The sequence below is a fragment of the Crocuta crocuta genome, unplaced genomic scaffold (genome assembly GCF_008692635.1).
Source record: "Crocuta crocuta isolate KB4526 unplaced genomic scaffold, BGI_CrCroc_1.0 scaffold243, whole genome shotgun sequence".
NCBI lineage: Eukaryota > Metazoa > Chordata > Mammalia > Carnivora > Hyaenidae > Crocuta > Crocuta crocuta.
Window position 1 is genome coordinate 1820864 of NW_027529596.1, and position 18337 is coordinate 1839200.

Here is an 18337-nt window from a genome sequence, read left to right on the forward strand (position 1 = left end):
AAATCTCCCTGGTGCAGCTGGACAGCATGAGCCTGTCCCACCAGATGCTGGTGAGGTGCGCTGCCATCATCGGCCTGACCTTCACCACAGAGCTGTTGTTCGAGGTTCTCCCTTGTTGGAACATGAAGGGGATGATCAAGGCCCTGGCGAGCCTAGTGGAGTCCAACATCTTCGATTGCTTCCGGAATGGCAAGGAGCTCCGCATGGCTCTGAAACAGAACGCGGCCTCGTTTGAGGTGAACTACCGCTCCCTGTCTCTGAAGCCCAACGAAGGGATGGGTGAGTAGAACCCGAGGTGACCCGCGCCGCCTCTTCACTGAAGGCACGCNTCCCAGCTCACGGCGAGGAGGAAGAGCTCCGCGAGCTGGAAAGCGAGGTCATCGAGTGCCACATCATTCGGTTCTGCAAGCCCATGATGCAGAAGACGGCCTATGAGCTGTGGCTGAAGGACCAGAAGAAAGCCATGCACCTGAAGTGTGCCCGCTTTTTGGAGGAGAATGCCCACAGGTGTGACCACTGCCGCAGCGGGGACTTCATCCCCTATCACCACTTCACGGTGAACATTCGGCTCAACAGTCTGGACCTGCACATGATTAAGAAGATGGCCAAGTCCCACGGCTTCAAAAGTAGGTTTACTTTATTCTGGGTCAGTCCTGACTATTCCTGGGCAAGGGAGTGGGTCGGCCCTTGAGGGCTTCCTGCCCCTCGAGGCTTGGGCTCCCTCCACAAGTGGCGAGGCTTGAGTACCTTATGTCCCTGGGGCCGGGGAGGGGGGGACACGTGAGCCGCTGCGTCCACGGAAACAGCCTTGCTGTGAGACTGTCGGAGAGCAGGTGGGGTCCGGAGCCTAGTGAAGTGGGGTGCGGCCAGAGCTCAAAGGCAAATATCCAGAAGAAGAAAACGGCTTAATTCACAGCAAGGGATGGAATAGAAGGTTCCGGGGAGGGTGGGACGGACCTCACACGTTGAAGCGGAAACAGAAAGAGAGCAAGAGGGAGTTTCTTGGCAGGTAAGAATGCTGCTGCTCTGTCAGTCAAGTTTGAAACAAGGTTCCCGCAGAGAAAGAACGTGAGTTGGGGGTGGGGGGGTCAGGGCTAAGCAGGTCAGGACCCCAGAAAAGGGGGCTGTGGCTCATGGCAGGGGTTCAAGGCTGCCTGTGGATGAGAAGGTTACAGTCTGGTAGCAGCAGTCAGCCACACGGTCTGGGAAGACACAGGACAAGGGGCGTGGGGACCAGGAGCTGTGTCACGGTGGGCAGGATGGGTGTGGCGCCAAGGGCAGCGGCCCCGGTCCCAGCCCCTCCTGGGCGGCCAGGGGGAGCCGGTGGGCTGCGGGACCCAGCCAGGCCGTGGTGACTCTGGCTAAATCTGGTGGGGAAAGCAGAGGCTGAAAGTACAGGATTCCTGTATTTGGTGGCTATTACACACTGGGAAGAAACGTGTGTAAAGTGCCTGGCACATAGTAGGTACAAAAACAAATACTCTCATTCATTCTGTACTTCACATGCATTCTCACCGAGCTGCATGTCAGCCTTCAAGGTGGAAGATTGTTTTCGTTTTATACACAAGAAAACTGAGGTTTCGGAAGCTTCGGTAACTTGTCCAGAATGAGTGACGGGCTTTATTCAATCACAAGCAAGTCTAATTGCCAAGCTCGCGCTGTGCCCGGTCCGCCGAGCCTCCCCAAGTGCAGGGGGACCGTGGGGCAGTGCCGGCAAACGGGCCCGGAGGTGGCTCCCGGATGCAGCAGGGGTGTGAGCCAGACTCTGCCGTCTCAGGACGTGAGCAGGCGAAGAGCAGCTTTGCGCTGTGGCACGAGCCTGTTGTTGACACGGTACCAACACTTGCCCGGCTTCCTTTGCAAAAAAAGAGCCAGTCTGGGGCGCCTGGGGGGCTCAGTTGGTCGGGCTTCCGACTCCAGCGCAGGTCATGATCTCACGGTTCGTGGGTCCAAGCCCCGCATCGGGCTCTGTGCTGACAGCTGGGAGCCTGGAGCCTGCTTCAGATTCTCTCTCTCTCTCTCTCTCTCTGCCCCTCCGCTGCTCATGCTCTCTCTCTCTCTGTCTCTCATAAATGAACAAATGTTAAAAACAAACAAACAAAACCAGGAAAGTCAGTCTTTCGGTTCAGAGTCTGGATGGTGAAGGTTCCTCATGGATCAGAAGGAGAAGAAGCCGGTGTGGAGTCATTATAAGTTCTTCCCGCGTGCTGCTGGGGTGTGGCAGGGACAGAAGACTCGGGAAAACAACAGCTTTTTAAAATTTTATTTTGGAGAGAGAGAGGCACAGGCAGGAGAGAGGCACAGGCAGAGAGCGAGAAGGAACCGTATGCAGGCTCTACACTCAGTGCAGAGGCGACACTGGGCTCAGTCCCACGACGCTGGGATCATGACCTAAGCTGAAATCAAGAGTCGGACACTCACCTGTCTGGCCCACCCAGGCGCCCGGACAGCTTTGAAACATCGAGATGAGCAGGTGGTATCTTTGCTTTTCTCCTTTCTTCTGAGAACCCGCAAGCATTTTGTATATAGTTTATCCTTCTGATTTTTACAGATTCTCTTTGAAGTAGGGAATTACTTAATTAATCAAATATTTCCTTCATAAATGGAAAAAATTGAGAATGATAAATAATATGATTCACCCAAGGGATAGACGATAGAATGACAAAAACCATATCTTGTATTCCCCAACTTTATTTCTTCTTTTAAAATTTTTTTCATGCTTATTTATTTATCTTAGAGAGAGAGAAAGAGAGAGTGAGCGTGTGCACGCGAATACATGTGCAAGTGGGAGAGGGGCCGAGAGAGAGAAGAGAGAATCCCAAGCAGGCTCCATACTATCAGGAGAGCCCAACCTGGGGCTTGAACTCACGCACCGTGAGATCATGACCGGAGCCGAAATCAAGAGTCGATGCCCAACCGACTGAGCCACCAGATGCCCCTCCCCAACTCTGTTTCCTTCTCTAGCCAATATTGCTTGTCTCTGCATCTCATTCTATCACTATTACAATTTGAAACATTAAAAAATATAGAGAGATGTTGTGGGGCCTGGGTGGTTCAGTCCATTAGGCATCCAACTCTTGATTTCGGCACAGGTCATGATCTCACAGTTTGTGAGATCGAGCCGCATGTCGGGCTCCGTGCTGCTTGGAATTCTCTCTCTCTCTCTCTCTCTCTCTCTCTCTTTCTCCCCCATATGTGTACACATGCACTCTCATAATAAATAAATTTTAAAAATATACACATATGTGTAAGATAGATAGATAGATGTTGATGGAAGAATAGCATTTTTAAAAACTTTTTGTTAATGTTTATTTTTGAGACAGAGAGAAAGAGAGAGAGACAGAGTGTGAGCAGAGAAGGAGCAAAGAGAGAGGCAGACACAGAATCAGAAGCAGCTCCAGGCTCTGAGCTGTCAGCACAGAGCCCGACGCGGGGCTCAAACTCATAAACCGTGAGATCATGACCTGAGCTAAAGTTGGACGTTTAACCGACTGAGCCACCCTGATGCCCCCTTTTTTATTTTTGTCAACAAGTGCGCATTTTATTCAGCAAATATTTATTGAATCTCTACTATGTGCTAGGCAGTAATCTAAGTACCAGGGATATCCTGATAAAAATGAGAGACACGTGTCTATTCTCATATATTTGAATTTTCATGAAGGCTGATGATAGACAATAAACAGATTAATTAATAAAACCATCCAAGGTCCTTATAGGCCTTGAGAAATCATCTAAATTTTATTTTAAGTGAGTTGGAACACACTGGAGATGTATTAACTAGAATTAGTATTGGATGTATATAACAAGGACCCAGCTGGAGTGACCTAAATTTATTTACTTTTAGGTTCATTTCTCTCTCGTGTAGAATGTTCATCTCCTCTTTGGGACGCCTATGAAGGCTTCGTGAGCTTCAGAAACTCTTGGTCCAAAAATGGCTGCTGGAGCTCCAACCGTCATGTTTACATTTAAGACTAGAAAAAGAGAAAACCACAAGAAATGAAAAGGGTGCCCCTTCTCTTTTAAGGACTTTTCTAGAAGCCTTACTGAGAACTTACATGGCTATATCCAGTTGTAAGGAAGTAGCTGCCCTGAGTAAAACTGAGTTCTATTACTAAGGAGAAAAGGGGCAGTGGAGTTGAGAAAGGAAACCAACAGTTTCTGCCACAGAAAATCTTGAGTCATGTTTTTAAAAACTTATTCTGAAAAAAATTAAAGTAAAGGAAAGAAATAAAAACTTCTTCCTTCTCTGTAGAAAACAGATTAAGGGGTTAGGACTAGAAGGGAGATCAATTTTTCACACTTGTCCAGATAAAATTTGGTGGAGGACTAGGCTGGCACTTTAGGAAAGATGGGCAGAAGAAGATGGATTCAGGTATGTTTTGAGGAAAAATTAATGGGACTCCAGATGGGCTGAATGGCGGAAAGAAAAGCATCAAGAACACTGCCTAGGTGTTTTGCCTTGAGAAAATGCATCTCTGGCACTGAGGCTTATTAAGATGAGGAAAGGTGGATATAGGCTTATGGAAGAGAGATTCAAGAGTTCTGTTTGGATTGGGGCTCCTGGGTGGCTTAGTCGGGTAAGCGTCCGACTTTCGCTTAGGTCATGATCTCGCGGTTCATGGGTTCAAGCCCCGAGTCGGGCTCTGTGCTGACTGCCAGCTCAGAGCCTGGAGCCTGTTTCAGTCTGTGACTCCCTCTCTCTGACCCTTCCCTGCTCACGCTGTCTCTCTCTATCTCTCTCTCCTANTCATGTTAATTTTTTTAATGTTTATTTTTGAGAGAGAGAACGCACAAGAGGGAGAGGGGCAGAGAGAGAAGGAGACAGAAGATCCAAGGCAGGCTCCCCTCTGTCAGGGCAAAGCCTGATGCTAAACTCAAACTCAAAAACTGTGAGATCATGACCTGAGCTGAAGTCTGATGCTTAACTGACTGAGCCACCCAAGCGCCCCGGATCATGTTAATTTTTAAATGCCTGTTAGGCATTTAGACAAAAGCTGCCAAGGAGGCATTTGGATATATGAGTCTGTAGTTACGGTAGATATCAGGGTTTAGAGATCAAAAAATTGCAAGTCATTGACATATGAATGGAATTTATAGTCACGGGCAGATGAAATTATGTAGGAAAAATGTGTATAGAGAAGGGAGCCAGCACCAAAGCAAAGCTTACCAACACTGGGCGTGTTGCTGAGAGAGCAGGAAACAGCAAAGTGGGCGGCCAGTGAGGAAAGCCACCAAGGGAATGGTTGTTCCAAAAGCTGGTGAAAAGGGGGAGCGAGCGGTCAGTTGGATTTAATGCTGCCGAGAGGTGTGAAAAGGTGGACAAACATGTGACCTTAGGATCTGGCCACACGGCAGCCCCTGGTAGCCGCTGGTGACCTCTCGAGAACAACTTTATAGAGGGGTACAAGGACAGAGGCATCATTCAATTTATTCAGCTTTTGGTGGCTAGAAATACCCTCACTGGCAGTGTAGGAGGAGAGGTGGGCAAATTATCCCTTACGCAGTGTGAAAAGACATCTACACAGGGTTCACGTGAGTTGGGACACTAAATCTATGGCGACAAGGCCACAGAAGGCTGTTCAAAAGAAGGTGATAACTAGGGGCTTAAACTGCTTTTTTAGAAATCAGAAGAGCTGGATGATGAGGATTTTGGGGTGACAGTGGGGTTCGCAGGGTCCGGAGCTGAAGGCCAAGAAAGAATTCTTGAAGATGTCTTTGGTGCAAAAAGGTGACTTTTGGCACGGGGACAGGACCCCTGGTCAGAAGGAGCTGCCCTGGGACCTTGAGGAGAGACTGGTTATATACAATGGGGGTGGGGCAGAAGTAAAGTACTGGAAGTTTCCAGTGAGACTTCCATGTGCTAAAGAAGACACACAGGATACTGGAGGCCTAGCTATTGTCTGACTAAGGTTGTTTTTCCGTCTAGCAAAGCATTAGTGTTAAGACAGTAGGGACTTCCTGAGGAAACTCTGCCAGCCTCAAGTATTTGTCAGTGGGCTGCCCGTTATACGGAAATTTAATTTTATCTGCCATTTCCTTCTGCCTTTGTTTCCCGCATCGCGTGGAGTAATGCATTTGCTTTGGAGCCAGGAGACCTAGATTCTAGTCCTATTCCATCGCTAACAGGCGATGCAAGACAAGTCCCGTCCTCTCTCTAGGGTTCTTCCTTCCTCCTACATGGAGAAGTGACTGGATCCAAACATCCTCATTTGTTTCCTGTGTTAAGATCGTTATGGAAGTCTCTAATCTATTGGAGTCTGGAGAGACTGAAGGTTTTAATTTCAAGGTTCTCTGCCCTTTGGTTATAGCCTTTGGGTTTGGTTATAGCCTTTGGGTTATACATTTAAATGTCTATATTTCTCCACTACAGATCGTTAATTCTTAGTTTTAGTTGCTGCAGGAGAAATTAGTTAAGATAATGTTATCATCTGTAATAAACACCAACATTTCAGTGCCTTAACACTGTTGGGGCCAAGGGTAATTCACCCCAAGATGGCCCACTTAGACATGAACAGTAGTTTGAGGTAAAAGCAATCCAAACCCAGCAGATTCAGAAAAAGCTCTTTCCCTGCCCCTCGACTGCCTGCTTTATCAGGAAGAGAACTATTCACGGAGATTCCTCCTTACCTAAGAAATCTATCTGCATAATACGGCAACCTTTGTTTTCCAAACATCTCCTCTCACCTTCCAGCAAAAATGGTCTTTCCCCACCTTGTACCTTCAGACCCTTAGCCCTCTCCTTAGCTCACAGAAGTCTCATGTTGCCTCACTGTCTTTAGAATTTCCGTCTGTGTGGGCTCCTTATATGGACACTATTAATTCGATTTTCCCTCGTAATCTGTCTCATGTCAGTTTGATTCTTTGTTCAGCTAGAAGGACCCCCTGAAGGGCAGAGAAAGTTCTTCCTCCCCAGTGACACTATAGAATTTTTTTTTCGTGCATCTGTAATGATCCAATGAAAGTGTTGACAAATGGCCTTGCACACAGGAAGCCAGGGACCCAGGTCCCTGACATTTTGTCCTTTTGCTGTCCCTTAGCTTCTCACAATGATGTGCTTTCCTGTGGAAGGAAAACGTGGAGAGGATACCACACCATCTCAGCTCAGAGGCACCATATATTACTTCTGATATCATTCCATTTGATTACTTTTGTTGTTGTTTTTCTTTTATACTTTATTGTGAAGTTGGTTTCCATAATCATCCCATTTTAAACTAATCATGCAGGTTCACCTAAGATGCAGCAGAGATTAGGAAATACAGTTCTCAATTGGGCAGCGACACGGATGTCGTGAGAGAGGAACAAGAGTCTTTGACGGACACCAGATCTTTCTGCCACGTGGAACATTTTCCGAGCCATACAATCATTTGTTTGTTTCTTTTCTAGCTGAAGAAGAGATCACCTTTTCCAAAATAGAGATTCCTAAGAAATCTGAGCTATTTCCTGAAAACCTCAGGTACAGACATACGTCACTCTTCAGGAGGGAGGGCATAGACAATTGTCATTAGTTCAGAACACTGTTAAAATCATTCGGTCAGTTCTTTGGACCTCTCGGGTACGAGTGGGGAGGCATTTGGGGTGTGTGTGTGCATGGTGAGTTCTGTCCGTAGTTTCTACATTAGGTTTCCTTATCTTGCTCTTTTCTTCATTTTTATTTATGAGAGAGAGAGAGAGAGAGAGCGTGAGCAGGGGAGGGGCAGAGAGAGGGAGACACAGAATCTGAAGCAGCTTCAGGCTCTAAGCTGTCAGCACAGAGCCCAACCCGGGGCTCAAACTTCCGAACTGTGAGATCACGACCTGAGCCAAAGTCGGACGCTTAGCCTACTGAGCCACCCAAGCGCCCCTCTTCTCATTTTTAGATAGTCTCCTATCAAAGGCTCAGTGTACCAGTAAGCCATGACTCCTATTTATTTCTCATTTGGACAGTCCTGAAGAAATAAGAGAGAAGATCTTGAGTTTCTTTGACGCCGTCATCACAAAGATGAGGACATCCGACGAAGACATCATCCCTCTGGAGTCGTGCCAGTGTGAGGAGGTCCTGGAGATGGTCATCATGCCTCTGGCCCACCATTTTGTGGCTTTGGGAGAAAAAACCAAAGCCTTATATTACTTTCTAGAAATCACATCTGCTTATCTCATCTTGGGTGATAATTACATGGTAAGGTGTTTCTACCCGGATCCTCCCCTCCACCCCCGCGTTAGACACCACAGAGCCTACAGGGGTGCTCTTGAAATTACTGCCTGCTCTTGATTCCTGCTAGCACCCTTTCCTCTAAAAATCAAATTGCTTAGAAGCGAAAGGACCTGAGATTGAAAAACGAAAGCGAGAATAAATTGAAACTAGCATTAGACATCGTTTAAAATACTGCCACCATCGGAAACTTGCCACGAACTGCCTACTTCTATGGGAGCGATGGGGTTGGGGGAGGGGTCATCTCTCATTCCCAAAACAAGGCAGAAAGGACTCTGGGTCTCAGTGTTTCTGTTTCAGCAGAGTGTTCATCAGTCCGGTCCCCGTGGCCTTTGCCCTCTGGCCTCCCTAAATACCTGTAGGTCTTTGGATAAAAACACACATCTGGTTGGAATCTTGGGATCCCCAAAGGAGCTCCCCCACTTCACCCTTCATGATAATTTGTGCTAAATTATCATACATACCTTTAGACCCAAAGCCCCCAGTGCTTCTCCGGGATAGTTGTAAATAACAGTCCAGGGCGATGCATCCCTAGAAGCGTGCGGACCTGAGGTGTGTATAATGGAATGAGATTCGCTCTTCAGGAGGTTGGGAAGCACTGAGCTGAATAAGGCTAAATAGGTTTCTTTACCACAGATATTTTGGGGCCTAACTTCGCCAGGATACATGGAGAACTCCCAGAGGGCCAGGCCGGTTCCAGGGCACACTGTGTTTCTCAAACTTCTTTGACCTTAGGTCACTTTTCATAGAGCAGCTGGCGAGGCTCACATTCCGTACACTCACTCCAGGAAGGGCCCTGTGGGCCTTGCTTCATCTGCTCAGACAGCGTCAGGAGGAGCTGTCACCTCCTGAGCAGCCACGTCCGCAGGTCACGTCCACGCTGGTGATCTGTTCCACATTCACGGCTGCTTCTGATCACAGCGGCATAATCGACCCTCGTTCGGTAGACCTTTGTAAAATTTAAACATTTAATCATTAAAAATGTTAGTAAGCCCCAGCTCTCTCAGGATTTATGTTAAAGATGAAAGTCTCCCATGCGTATTATATGTGTATTATATATATGTATTGAATGCATTTAAAAACATTTTTTAACATTTATTTTTTTTAAGTTTTTTTAAATGTTTATTTTTAAGAGAGAGAGAGGTAGAGTGCAAGCAGGGGAGGGGCAGAGAGAAAAGGAGACACAGAATTCAAAGCAGGCTCCAGGCTCTGAGCTGTCAGCACAGAGCCCAAGGCAGGTCTTGAACTCATGAACGATGAGTCGGAAGCTTAACCGACTGAGCCACTCAGGTTCGCCAGAGATAAAGTCTCCCATGCATATTAGATAGATAGATAGATAGATAGATCTAGAATGCATTTAAAAGCATTTTGTTAATGTTTATTTATTTTTGAGAAAGAGTGGGGGAGTATCAGAGAGAGAGAGAGAGATACAAAATCAGAAGCAGGCTCCAGGCTCTGAGGTATTAGCCGAGAATCTGATGTGGGGCTTGAACCCATGGACTGTGAGATCATGACTTGAGCTGAAGTTGGACGTTTAACCAACTGAGCTGCACAGGTGCTCCTATGGAATGCATTTATATATATATATGAATATATAAATATTTAATAAATATTTATTATATATTTATTATATATTAATATATAAATATATAAAAATATAAAATATAAATATAAATATATATATATATATTTGTAGAGAAAGAGAGAGAGAGAGAAAAGGGGGAGACGGCCAGTGAGTCCCAGGAAGAGAAGGTTTAGGTAGCCTTGGGACCCAACTTGCCAAGCCCATGCAATACCCCCTTTTTAATTAGCAGCTAGTGGGGAATCGTCAGGAAGACGATGACAGGATGCAGAGCCCTGGTGCAAGGTACCCAGAACGTGCCACTGGTTGCCTCTCCCCCATCAAAAAAAATCGAGGAGGACCAGGCTGTGGCCAGCCCCTGTGTCCCTCTTCTGCCTTCCATTCATACCCCTTTGGCCGTCCGGGACTTGAGGATTCTGCCTCCCCTTAGTTTACTCTTCAGGTATGGCCTCGACTTGGCAGTCACACGTACCCAGGCTGTCCTGTGTAACCATGTCATAGAAGGCCTAAAGTGCAAGGGGGATTGTTGCCCAGGGCTTTCCCCTTCCCTTGCACCTTCCAGAGATGGTCCTGGCAAAGGAAATGGGGGTGGTTCCTAACTCATTCCGAAAGTAGCGACCCGCGCCTTGGGCATGTGGAGATGCCATCAAGGGCAGGGGGTGGTGCTCCGTTGGCAATAGGGCCGTGGAATTACTCCGAGGAGGAAGCTGCCCAGATTCATCCTCCAGAGTGAGGGAGCCCGTGGGCAAAGAGGGGCACGCAGTGGCCAGTGTCTTCACCGGGAGCTCTGCCCACCCAGTGCTGCCTAGTCTGGAAGCCCTTCCTCATCAGGACCTGGGGGTGGGGGTGGGGGTGGAAGGGGCCTGCGGAGAGGCCAGCCCCCCCCCTGACCCCAGCCTCTGGGTCCCTGTGCCGGCTGCAGGCCTACATGTATTTGAACGAGGGGGAGAGGCTGCTGAAGACACTCAAGAAAGACAAGTCCTGGAGTCACACTTTTGAGTCCGCCACCTTTCATAGCCTCAAAGGTCAGGTAAGAAGCCACTGGAAACACGAGCACGTGTTGTCCGTCACTGGCGTGCTACGAGAAGCAGCCCAAGTCAGCCCTGCACACGCCTCACCGCCCTCCCAGCCGCCACCACACGCCCTCACCCTCTGGTCTCCCTTGACCTTGCGCTTGACATCTTTATGAAATATGTCTTTAACCACCTCCCCAAACGGCCCTGGGCGGGAAAACGCGTTCTCAGGGGCAGATGGCGCCCCAGGGAGGAGCCACCTGGTGGCTCGGCCGTCCCTCCCGGGAAGCATTTGTAAGCATGTGCCGTTCTGCCAGGCACGGGCGGATTTTGTCCCGGGCCTTAAATTGCCTGCTTGATAAGCACCCCCCAAATACATGTCTCCGAACTCGCGGCCAAGTCCAGGGTCACCGCCCTTCCTGCCTCCTCCCCCGCCCGCAGGTCTGTTTCAACATGGGCCAGATGGTGCTCGCCAAGAAGATGCTGCGGAAGGCACTGAGGCTCCTCAACCGGGTCTTCCCGTACAACTTAATCTCCCTGTTTCTTCAGACCCATGTTGAGAAAAACAGACACTTTTACTACCTGAATCAACAGGCCCAAGAGAGCTCACCTCCGGGGTAAGGGACGGCGCTGGGCAGGGCTGAAGGTCACCCTCCGCAGAGAGACCTACACGGACTCCGTCAGCCCCCACCGCCTGGGCCTCTGGGGGGCGCCGGAAGGCCTGGTGGCTGGGACCTGGCTCACTGGTGGGGGGCGGGGCAGTGGGGAGGCTCCCTGGCCAGGGCGGGGTGGCCCTGGGTGCCTGTCGTTCATTTCTGCTTTCCTGTGTGTATGTTCGAAATATTCCACAATAAAAGCTTCTCGCTGTGTCCCAGCTAGCCGGCAGTCTGCACCGAGGGGAGTGCCCCCGAGCTGGGGACCGGAGGGCAGACAGAGGACATCTGCTCCCTCTTGGGAGCGGCCTGTGGCAGTATCGCTACAGGTTCTGCCTGAGATGCAAACAGCTGTTCCGAGGAGCCAGGAGCCACAGGCTGCAGCTCTTTTGCAAGCCCACCAGGCCCCCTGCTTTCCCCAGGGTGTTGCCTTAGATGTGGGGGAGCCTGGGGTGGGAACGAGCTGGCGCTGGGCTCCTTTGCTCCCAGGAATGGTGCGTCCAGCCTCAGGAGACCCCAGGAGGGAGCGGGCGGGGCCCAGTTCTGCGACATCTGGTGAGGGGTCAGAGGGAATTGGAGTTCGGGTCGCACGCAGCCTTGCCGGATCAACTACAGGACGCGTGGTTACATTTGATGGGCGAGAATCGCTTTTGTAGTATCCACATGTCGCGCAAGATGTCTAGGACATACGCATTCTAAACAAACTATTTATTGTTTTGAAATGCAAATTTGGGCACCCCGCCTTCTCATTCCCTAAATCTCACAAGCCTCGTTTACCGCCACTTGCGTGAAAGGATCGCCAGGGAAAGGTGGGGAGGGGTGATGAGGAAGACATGGCAGAGATGTTGGTTTCAAACACCGTCGCTCATGAGGTTCTGACCTCAGAGATGAGGGCAGGAAGCAGCTTTGTGTCAGAGTGTCTAGGGCCGTCACGAACGTCCCATGCTATCCTGTCCGTGTTTCTTCTGAGCCTTTAAAAAATAATTTCCAGGGGCGCCTGGGTGGCTTAGTCGGTTAAGCGTCCGACTTTCGCTCGGGTCATGATCTCGCGGTTCGTGGGTTCGAGCCCCGCGTCGGGCTCTGTGCTGACTGCCAGCTCGGAGCCTGGAGCCTGTTTCGGTCTGTGACTCCCTCTCTCTCTGACCCTCCCCTGCTCACGCTGTCTCTCTCTCTCTCTCTCTCCTAGAAATAAATAAAAATATTTAAAAAAAATAATAATTTCCAAAAAGAATTGGCGTCATCAGTGTCTAAATCGAAAGTACCTGGGATTCGTCTTTAACAATCTCCAGGACATCTCTTTCTTCCCCCTTTCTCATCTTTATTTACAATCTGCTTCTTGGTAAATATTTCTAATTATATTTTGTTCTCTTGGTTTTGTTAAATCACCACCGATGCAGCCAGCTGGCTCAGGTTCCCGTCGTCGTCATGCATAGAGAGGACCGTTGGCTACATTATCAGTTAAATGGCTTGTCGAAGCCAAATGTTCTTGTAGGTGGTCATCCATCCTGCCCTTGAATACCTCCGGCATGGGAGGTTCACCACCTCTCATGACATTCCATTCCACTGTTGGGATGTGTCTGAGGCTGCTCAGGCTGTTATAACAAAATAGCATTGACTGGGTGGCTTATAAATAGCAGAAGCTTAGTGCTGAAGTCTGAGACCAGAGTGCCGGCATGGTGGGAGAGGGGCCCACCTTCAGGGCCGCAGACTTTTTCTCATCTTCATATGGTGGGAAGGGGCTGGGGAGCTCTGGGGTCTCTTTTATAAGAGCCCTGACCCCTTTTATGAGGGTTCCATCTTCATGACCTGATTATGTGCCCAAGGGCCCACCCACTGTTACCATCACTTTGGGGGGTTAGAATTCAACCTGTGAGTTTGGTGGAGATGCGTGCAGACCATAGCAGAATGTGATTGTTAAAAATGCTCATTTCCTTCGTTGAGCTGAGAGCCAGCTCCTGAGAATAATGCTCCGTGGAGGGAATGACACCCGGGAGTGGCCGGCTGGACAGAGCTGGAGCCCTGGCATCACCACGTTCTAGCTGTGTGGCTTTGAGTTAGTTACTGGCGCTGACTCTCACCTGCTTACATAAAATGGGGCTGATTCCGTCTTCCTTTCTTCCAGGGCTGTTATCAGAGTCAACTGTGGTGAATGATGTAACTGTGCCTTTTAAATAACTTCATTTGGGGCACCTGGGTGGCTCAGTAGGTTAAGCATCCAACTTTGGCTCAGGGCATGAGCTCACAGTTTGTGGGTTAGAGCCCCGTGTCTGGCTCTGTGCTGACAGACAGCTGGAGCCTGCTTCGGATTCTCTCTCCCTCTCTCTCTCTCTCTCTCTCTCTCTCTTTCTCTCTCTCCCCCTCCCTTGCTCACTCTCTATCTCTCTCTCAAAAGTAAACATTAAATAAATAAATGACTTCATTTAAATAGCAATGTCCTGACTGGGGATAAAGCGATTTACATAAAGTGTCTTGATTAATCATCATAAAGTAGGTATTCACGCTCCCCATTCTGTGGTAGAGAAAATGTGCTTCACAAAAGTGACTGTGCTTGTGTTTTATCGTCTTATGAAGGAGACAGGACTCATACTCACATGTAGCCCATAGCGAGGATGCTGTATGGCGTTCCCCTCAAGCAAGCTGGTGACAGTACTTCTTTCTGTGCCCCTTCTGTGTATTTTACCCAACAGGAAGAAAAGGCTGGCGCAGCTTTACAGGCAAACGGCCTGCTTCTCCCTGCTGTGGCAGATCTACAGCCTAAATTACTTCTTTCACTACAAGTACTACAGCCACCTGGCAGCCATGATGCAAGTAAACACCGCGCTGGAAACCCAAGATGATTTCCAGGTAGGGTCTCTCTGCAGCCCCTTTGTCAATTTCCATATCTCACTTGGAGGGAAAATCCCAGCGGAAGCCGACGGGGCTTCAAAATCACGAGGGTACAAGGAAGAGCTTCCTGGCTGGATTGCTTTGCCCAGGCCAGCAGTTCCCAAACACTCTGCCCCCGAATCACTTTATACTCTCCATAATTACTGAGGACCTCAAGGCTTTTTATTTCTCTGGGTTGAATCTACTGAAATTCTGAGAAACCAAAACTGAGATATTATTAAAATACTTTTAAAGAAAAATAAAGCTCTTACACATTAACATAATTCATAGTTTCATTGAAAAAGAATCTTCCCAAACAAAAAGTTTAGTGAGAAGAGTGGCATGTGGTAAATTCTTGCAAATATCTTAATGTCTGGCTTCCTAGAAGGCAGCTGGATTCTCAATCTGCTTGTACCTTCACTCTGTTCCAGCATCAGGAGATCCCCCTGGAAAATGCCACTATATACTGGTAGAGAATGAGGGTAAAAAAGGAAAATGTTAAAGGATAATTTTTTAATGTTATTTATTTTTGAGAGTGGGCGGACAGAGAGAAGGGGACAGAGGATCCAAAGTGGGCTGTACGTTGACAGCAGAAAGCCAGATGGCGGGGCTCAAACCCACAAATCGCAAGATCATGACCTGAGCCAAAGTTGGACGCTTAACTGACTGAGCCACCCAGGCGCCCCCTAAAGGATAATCTCTTTAAAAAGATAAAATCATGATTCTTAGAACACATCTCAAAGATTTTATTAAATGCTTTAATTACTGAGAACTAGTAAGATGTTACAGCTGGTTCCAAGGAGAATTCAGTTATGACTGGAGGCAAAAATAGTCCAGTCACGGGGCAATAATCACACATTTTCCCAGAATACTGACATTCCTATGCAAGAGAATAATTTACAGTATTACCAGTTTTCTGCCTCATACAGAGGCGTAAAATAGCCCAGGGACAACGAAAAGGAGAGGTCACCTTGATGAGTGACACAGACAGGACACCCACCGAGTTTGGTTTTGTTTGTTTGTTTCAGTCTTTCACCATTTTTCCCCCGACACAAACTACCTTCCTCAAACTACCTTTGACCTCCGTGCACTCCCTGAAGTGGCCCCAGGGAGTCACCTCTGGGGTTCCCAGGGCCACACTGGGAGCACTGCGGGTCTAGGCTGTTGGGGAGGAGAAGTTTACTCTGCCCTTCAGGGTCCCTCTAACTGGACTAAGAATCAAGTTGACATGAGTCGGATTAACAGGAGAAAACAAAAGACAATAGTTGTATGTACAGGAAATTCCAAAGACAGGCAACTGACGCTTCTATGAGCGAAGGGCCGGGGCAGCTGCCTGAGGGCCCAAGGGGAGGAAGCCTATTACCAGGAAGGTGAGAGGAGATGTTTGGAAAAAGTCTTATTATGCAGAGAAATTTCTTAGGCAAAGAGGAATCTCTGTTATGAGCTTTCTTCCTGGTAAAGCAGGCAACTGAGGGGCAGGTAAAGAGCTTTTCCTTGAAACTAATGTAACACTGTATGTTACTTATATTTCAATTTAAAAAATAAAACAAATTTGTTTAAGCCTTAAAAAATTAAGAGGGGCGCCTGGGTGGCTCAGTCGGTTAAGCGTCCGACTTTCGCTTAGGTCACGATCTCGCGGTTCGTGGGTTCGAGCCCCGTGTCGGGCTCTGTGCTGACTGCCAGCTCAGAGCCTGGAGCCTGTTTCAGATTCTGTGTTTCCCTCTCTCTCTCTGATCCTCTCCTGCTCACACTGTCTCTCTCTCTCTCTCCTAGAAATAAATAAAAATATTTAAAAAAAAATTAAGAATATAAATTAAGGGGCTTTATATTTTCCCCACAAAACGAAGCAGTTGGACGCCGTGCTCTGGGTCCGAGGCCACAAAGTCCTGGGCTCTGCTGGGCACCTTCTCCGCCCCGCAGTCCTGTCCTCCGTACGACTTCCGGCCGCCCTGCCCTTCCTGTGCGGCCATTTGCAACCCGGACCAGGAGTACAGGACCCCCTCAGGCTGACTCTGGGTTAACAGGTGCCCATGGAACTGCGTGCAACACCGAATTTGTGGACTGCTTATTTTGTGGAATTGAAGAATTCTAGAAGGAAGTCCCTTTTTCCTATTTATTTTTAAGTTTATTTGTTTTGAGAGGGGGGGAGCCCAAGCACAAGTGGGGGAAGGGCAGAGAGACAGAGAATCCCAAGCAGGCTCCGCACAGTCAGCACAGCGCAGTGTGAGGCTCGAACTCGTGAACTGTGGGATCGTGACCTGAGCCAAGATCAAGAGTCGGTGGCTTAACTGACTGAGCCACCCAGGCGCCCCCAAAGCCCCTTTTTCCTAAATGCCTCCCNACCTGTCCCTAAGCGCTTACAGTCTGGAGCAACTTTACCATTGAAAAGAGATGTTTCTAGAGTAACCGACTTCTCTAAGGCTCAAAATTCCATTTACGACTACTCTTCCCTCTTTTTAAAAGCAAACTAAACCTGCCTTTCTTTTTTTGTTAAACAACAGAAGTCTATTTACTTGTTCTAACAAGTTAAACGTCACAGAAATGAATAAAGAGTAAAGTCCCTCTTGCCCCTCCGATCGCCTCCCCAAAGAGGTAACTGCTGAATTCATCTTGGAGTGAACCCTTCCGGGTTTTTTTGCTATGCGGTCTTATATCCACATGCATAAGCTACGGCTTTAATTTTTACAGAAATTAAAATTCTTTTGCTTAGGGACTCTGGGGGTAAGCGGCCATCGAGCTTGTCCTGGGTGATCCAGTAGAGAGGCGGCAGAGACCCAGTTTGATTTCTGCACCAAAGCCCATGCCGTGGCCAAATGACCAGCTCCTTTCTCAAGCTCAGTCAACACACGCATACTGGCCCACACTGGGCAATGTCCCTGGGCTTCCTGCCTCGGGTGCCATCTCAGTTTGTCACCTCTCCTCTCCACTTCTGCCATTTCAGATCATTAAGGCCTACCTGGATTATTCACTGCACCACCAGCTGGCCGGCTATGAGGGTGTGTGGTTCAAATATGAAATCATGGCCATGGAACAGATCTTCAACCTCCCTCTGAAAGGCGAGGGCATTGAAATCGTGACATATGTGGCTGATAAACTGAGCTACACCAAGCTTTTAATGGGTCACTTGGACTTGGCCATTGACTTAGGTAAGGTTGGCTGGGCAAGAAGGGACATGCAGGTACCAAGTCACTCCCTGCGATATCCTGGCATTGCTTTCTTCCCAGGCTTCCGAGCCCACAAGATGTGGGCACTGCTCCGAAATCCTAACAGACAGTATATGGTCCTCTGCTGGCTTAGTAAATCTCTCTTCTTGAAAAACAGGTATTTAGCTGAAAGCGTTTTCCAGAATCAGAGGGAGGAAGCCGTAGGAATTGTGCATTCTGGGTCCCCTTTAGCCTGGCCGCAGGCTGGCAAGGGAGCAGGGTTTACAGTGGGATGTGAAAGATGATCATGGACTTCGGGACACCACTGCTCTTTGCACATCATTTTCTAAAAAGATTTTCTTATTTTTTAAAATAATCTCTACATCCACTATGGGGCTCAAACTCCCAACCCTGAGATCATGAGTCACACATTCCACCCAGTGAGCCAGCCAGACGCCCCCTGCACATACATCACCCCCAGCGGCACCCCCACGGCGGGAGTCAGGGGAGGCGGATGCCCAGAGAGGGCCAGCCGGGACCAGGGCCCCAGCCCCCTGGCCTGACTCTGGTCGCCCTGACCCAGGCGTCCGTGACCACAGTTTGAGCGAAGAGCCACTGTGAGATTCGGGAGTGGGTGTGACATCTGCGAGAGGGCCGCCTTTGGTCTGGAGCGTGGGCTGCACGGAGCCCCCTCCCTGGCACGTCCTAATCGTACCGCCTTGCTGTGCCACAGACACAAACAACTGATCCACGTGCTGGGGTGGCTGTGGGACCTTTCTGTATCGGAAGAGCACATCTTCAGCAAGGCGTTTTTCTATTTCGTCTGCCTGGACATCATGCTGTACTCCGGTGAGCGTGGCCTTCGAAATTGACACGAAGTTGGGGGTCTGACA

The 18337-nt window shown here is 48.8% G+C and overlaps 1 protein-coding gene across 1 annotated transcript in view; it reads left to right on the forward strand.

Annotated features, from left to right (window-relative positions):
* ADCY10 (adenylate cyclase 10) overlaps positions 1-18337 on the forward strand; it is an 80662-nt gene that overhangs the window by 54117 nt on the left and 8208 nt on the right. Inside the window, exons 20-29 of the mRNA XM_077761762.1 lie at positions 1-279; positions 336-626; positions 7384-7453; positions 7924-8155; positions 10693-10800; positions 11225-11400; positions 14124-14280; positions 17243-17447; positions 17526-17622; positions 18178-18293. Of these exons, the coding sequence (XP_077617888.1) occupies positions 1-279; positions 336-626; positions 7384-7453; positions 7924-8155; positions 10693-10800; positions 11225-11400; positions 14124-14280; positions 17243-17447; positions 17526-17622; positions 18178-18293 (1731 nt within the window). The remainder of the gene's footprint in view (positions 280-335; positions 627-7383; positions 7454-7923; positions 8156-10692; positions 10801-11224; positions 11401-14123; positions 14281-17242; positions 17448-17525; positions 17623-18177; positions 18294-18337) is intronic.